General features: G+C 50.4%; 1 protein-coding gene across 1 annotated transcript; it reads left to right on the forward strand.

The window, feature by feature from the left end:
- The first annotated feature begins 528 nt into the window (after nucleotides 1-528).
- LOC130679639 (uncharacterized) lies at nucleotides 529-5311 on the forward strand. Its single transcript, XM_057489022.1, is given in 4 exon segments — nucleotides 529-693; nucleotides 1740-4080; nucleotides 4177-5097; nucleotides 5100-5311. Coding segments are annotated over 4 exon segments (3639 nt in total).
- The last annotated feature ends 260 nt before the right edge of the window (nucleotides 5312-5571 follow it).

Here is a 5571-nt window from a genome sequence, read left to right on the forward strand (position 1 = left end):
ATTCTTTTCGGTTTCTGGTTAAAAATCTGAGGAAAACAAGGAGCGGCCGCTGTGTGTCTAATCTGTGTGTGTCTCTGTTTTTTGTGTCTTTCACGTGTCTAATAATTGTTATACTGATGATGGGACAGACAGTGATGACCCCCCTCAGTCTGACGTTAGATCATTGGACAGAAGTAAGGACGAGGGCACATAATTTGTCAGTAGAAATTAAGAAAAAATCATGGCAGACTTTCTGCACCTCCGGGCGGCCCGCCTTTAATGTGGGGTGGCCCCCGGAGGGGACCTTCGATCTCTCCATTTTGCTAGCAGTGAAAGCTATTGTTTTCCAGGAATCGTCTCAAGGACACCCAGATCAGCAACCCAACATTATAGTCTGGCAAGAGTTGGTGGAGAATCCACCGCCCTGCGTAAAACCCTGGGTGCAAAAGGAAATGGGCCCTCGAGTCTTAGTTGCCCAGGCTCAACCCCAAAACAAGGAAAAAGAGACTGCCAAAATTCACCCTGACACTCAGGATTTGCTCATGGTTGATGATCCCCCTCCCTACCCTCCTGCCCCTACGGCGCCTCCGGCCCCGGCACCTCCGGCTACGGCGCCTCCAGTACCTCCAGCCCCTGGTGCCGAGGCAGTGGGGCCGGCTCCGGGACGGGCCCAGGGAACTCGGTGTCGCTGAGAGGCCATCTTGGACCCGCCAGGTATCTTTCCTCTCTGGTCTTATGGGACTCCCATCATCGGAGAGGAAAGAGATCCACCTTTCCAACCTCTGCAATATTGGCCGTTTTCCTCCGCTGATTTGTATAACTGGAAAGCTAACCACCCTCTTTTTTCAGAGGAACCACAGAGACTAACTGGGCTGATAGAGTCCCTGATGTTTTCTCACCAGCCCACTTGGGATGACTGTCAGCAGCTTTTGCAGGTGCTTTTTACCACGGAAGAGAGAGAAAGGATCCTCCTGGAAGCACGAAAGAACGTGCCTGGAACCAATGGACGACCATCGTGACTCCCTCATGATATAGAGAGGGGGTTCCCGCTGACCAGACCCAACTGGGACTTTAATTCTCCAGAAGGTAGGGAGCGACTAACCATCTATCGCCAGGCTCTGGTGGCGGGTCTCCGTGGGGCCGCGAGGTGCCCCACTAATTTGGCCAAGGTAAGAGAGGTCAGTCAGGGAGCCACTGAGGCACCCGCAGTGTTCTTAGAATGACTGATGGAAGCCTTCAGGCGGTATACTCCCTTTGACCCCACCTCTGAGGAGCACAGCACTTCAGTGGCTCTTGCTTTTATCGGGCAGTCAGCACCCGACATTAGAAAAAAGCTTCAGAGATTGGAAGGCTTACAGGGTTTGTCGTTAAGGGATTTAGTAAAAGAGGCTGAGAAAGTTTATCATAAGAGGGAGACTGAAGAAGAGAAGGAATTAAGGAAAGAGAAAGAAAGAGAAAGTAAAGAGGAGAAGAGAGACAGGAAGCATGAAAAGAATTTAACAAGGATTTTGGCTGTGGTAGTAGAAAGTAAGGGACGCCCGCCCTCTAGTGGCAGAGCTAGCAAGGCAGGGCACCTGGGCAACTGGCCCCCGTTAGAGAAGGACCAATGTGCATACTGCAAGGAAAAGGGGCACTGGGTAAAAGAATGCCCTAAAAAACCACCGCAGAGGCCTCCGAAAAAGGTGTTGTCCCTGCTAGAAGATGAAGATTAGGGAAGACGGGGCTCGGAGCCCCTCCCCGAGCCCAGGGTAACCCTGAAGGTGGAGGGGCAACCTGTTGAGTTTCTGGTGGACACTGGTGCTCAACATTCTGTACTGACCCAAGCAAAAGGCCCCCTCTCTGGCAAAAAGTCTTGGGTGCTCAGGGCTACGGGTCAGAAACAATATGCATGGACTACCCGAAGAACAGTAGACTTAGGAGTGGGACGAGTAAACCACTCATTCCTTGTCATACCGGAATGCCCCACACCCCTGTTAGGAAGAGACATTTTGACCAAAGTAGGGGCCCAAATATCCTTCCAAGCTGAAGAAACTCAAGTGACTAATCAGGAGAAAAAACCTTTGAGCCTAAGTGTCCTGACCATGAGATTAGAAGATGAATACTGCCTCTTTAAGAAACCAGAACCCTCCCGAGTTGGCCAGGAGTGGCTTGACCAGTTTCCAGGGGCCTGGGCAGAGACGGCGGGTATGGGGCTTGCTGTGAATCAGCCCCCCGTGGTCATAGAATTAAAAGCTTCAGCCTCGCCAGTCACTGTGAGACAATATCCCATGAGTAGAGAAGTCAGGGATGGAATTAGGCCCCATATTCAGAGGCTTATGGAGCAGGGGATATTAGTAAAATGTAAATCACCCTGGAACACTCCCTTGCTGCCTGTAAAGAAAGCGGGAACAGGAGATTATCGACCAGTGCAAGATTTAAGGGAAGTTAATAAGAGGACACAGGACATTCATGCCACTGTGCCAAACCCTTATAATCTCCTAAGCTCCCTGGCTCCGGAAAACACCTGGTATACAGTCCTGGATTTAAAAGATGCTTTCTTTTGCCTACGTCTGCACCAAAATAGCCAACCGCTGTTTGCTTTTGAGTGGAAAGATCCCTCCACAGGAACCACTGGGCAATTGACCTGGACGCGTCTGCCACAAGGATTCAAGAATTCACCCACCCTCTTTGACGAGGCTCTACATCGGGACTTGGCTTTTTACCGAGCCTCCAACCCACAGGTAACTTTGTTGCAATATGTTGATGACCTACTGTTAACTGCTCCTACCCAGGAAACTTGCCGGGAGGCCACTGGAGCCCTTCTGACTGAACTTGTTAAACTAGGATATAGGGCATCTGCCAAAAAAGCTCAGATCTGCCAACGACAAGTGACTTATTTGGGATATTCCCTGAGAGAAGGGAAAAGATGGCTCACCGAAGCCCGAAAGCAGACTGTAACACAGATCCCGGTTCCCACTACTCCACGCCAGGTCCACGAGTTTCTAGGGACGGCAGGATTTTGCAGACTGTGGATACCCGGGTATGCTACCCTAGCCGCCCCCCTGTATCCCCTAACCAAAGGGACAGTCCCGTTTGTTTGGGGACCTGAACAACAGCAGGCCTTCGATGATATTAAGAAGGCCCTCCTGTCAGCACCTGCCCTGGCATTGCCGGACGTGACTAAGCCGTTTGTCCTCTTTGTGGATGAACAGAACGGGGTAGCTCGAGGGGTGCTGACCCAACAATAGGGACCTTGGAAGAGACCTATCGCCTATCTATCAAAAAAATTAGACCCAGTAAGTAGCGGGTGGCCTGCCTGTTTGAGAGTAGTAGCGGCCGTGGCTCTCTTAGTTAAAGATTCTGACAAACTTACGCTGGGACAGAAACTCACTGTGGTTGCTTCGCATGCGCTGGAAAGCATAATTCATCAACCACCTGAAAGATGGATGTCGAACGCCAGAATGACTCACTACCAAACCTTGCTCTTGAATCGCAATCACGTGGAATTTGCCCCGCCCGCCATCCTAAACCCAGCTACTCTGCTCCCTGATTTGGGGAAAGAAGTGCTCCATACCTGCCAGGAAATTCTGGCTGAGGAAACAGGGACCCGCCGGGATTTGCGGGATCAACCCCTAGAAGGACCAGGGCTCCTGACTTGGTATACAGACGGGAGCAGTTACATCATGGGAGGTAAGAGGATGGCAGGAGCTGCAGTAGTAGACGATGACCAGATTGTGTGGGCCAGTGGACTTCCAACGGGCACTTCTGCACAGCGAGCAGAACTCGTCGCCCTGACCCAGGCTCTAAGGATGGCGGAAGGTAAGAGACTTAACGTCTACACTGACAGCCGATACGCTTTTGCCACTGATCATATACACGGGGCTATTTATAGACAGAGAGGGCTATTGACTTCTGCCGGGAAAGATGTTAAAAACAAACAAGAAATTTTAGATTTATCGGAGGCCATCCATAGGCCTAGAGAAGTGGCAATAATACATTGCCCTGGGCATCAGAAAAACGACTCTCCAATAGCTCAAGGAAATCGGAGGGCAGACCAAGCTGCAAAACAAGCAGCCCAGGGAATGAGCATCTTATCCCTCCAGGTATACCCAGAAGCCACATGTATTAAGAGCTTCCAGTATACACCCGAGGATCTCGCTCGGATGGACAAGCTGGGGTTCCAAAAATCCTCGCCCCTTGGAACATATGAGTTAGGAGATGGGAAAATTATTCTGCCCCAGAAAGAGGCAGGAGAATACTTAAAGCAACTACATCAGTTGACGCATTTGGGAGCCAAGAACCTAAAAGCCCTGGCCCGGAACTCTCCTTATCACATCATTGGTTTAGGAGAGATGGCAGACGAGGTGGTGAGAAGTTGCGTTCCTTGCCAATTAGTAAATGTGAATAAACGTCAGGTAATAAGTGGGAAAAGGCTTCGCGGAGATCGACCGGGAGCTTACTGGGAAGTTGACTTCACTGAAATTAAGCCTGCCAAGTATGGACATAAGTACCTTTTAGTCTTTTTAGATACCTTTTCAGGATGGGCAGATGCTTTCCCTACCAAAACCGAGAAAGCTCAGACAGTGTCCAAGAAGATTCTTGAAGAAATATTTCCTAGGTTCGGAATCCCAAAGGTAATCGGCTCCAACAATGGTCCAGCCTTTGTTGCCCAGGTGAGTCAGGGATTGGCCAAGATCCTGGGGACAGATTGGAAATTGCATTGTGCATACAGGCCCCAGAGCTCAGGACAGGTAGAAAGAATGAACAGAACTCTAAAAGAGACCTTAACTAAATTATCCATAGAGACTGATTTATGTGATTGGTTAGTCCTCCTTCCCTTCGCCTTATTCAGAGTTAGAAACACCCCCAGCCGTTTTGGACTAACACCCTTTGAGATAATGTTTGGGGCCCCGGCCCCGCTCAAATCGGCTCACCTCCATACATCCCCTGAATGTGTAACTAATAAGTTTTTGCTTGAAAGGTTACGGGCCCTAGAAGTTGTACACAGAGAAGTGTGGGCCTCCGTCCGGGAAGCCTATCGGCCAGAGGACTTCTCAGTGCCCCATCAGTTCCAGGTGGGAGACTCTGTCTACGTGAGACGACACCGAATGGGAAATCTTGAGCCTCGGTGGAAAGGACCTTCATCATCCTCCTGACCACCCCCACAGCCGTGAAAGTGGATGGCATCTCCTCCTGGGTACACGCATCACATCTGAAGAAAGCGCACCAGCCAGACCCGGATTGGCGAGTAACTTGGACTGATAACCCACTTAAGCTTCGTTTGTGCAGAAAAAAACATGCTATCAGTGGTAATTCTGTTACTCCTGCTACCTCCAGCCCACCAGAGCCCTAATCCCCATGAACCCAGGTTGCTGACTTGGCAAGTACTTTCCCAAACGGGGGATGTCGTGTGGAGTATTAGCAAGACAGCCCCCCTTGGGACATGGTGGCCTACTCTACACCCTGACATCTGCCATTTAGCTGCAGGCTTAGACACATGGGACATCCCAGAATATACTGCCCCTAATCTACCTATAAAGCTAGATGACTGGAATAGTATAAATGGGCTAGGGGGAAGAGTGTTCGGCTGTGCGAGACCTAATACTAGATGCA

The sequence above is a fragment of the Manis pentadactyla genome, chromosome 11 (genome assembly GCF_030020395.1).
Source record: "Manis pentadactyla isolate mManPen7 chromosome 11, mManPen7.hap1, whole genome shotgun sequence".
Lineage (NCBI taxonomy): Eukaryota > Metazoa > Chordata > Mammalia > Pholidota > Manidae > Manis > Manis pentadactyla.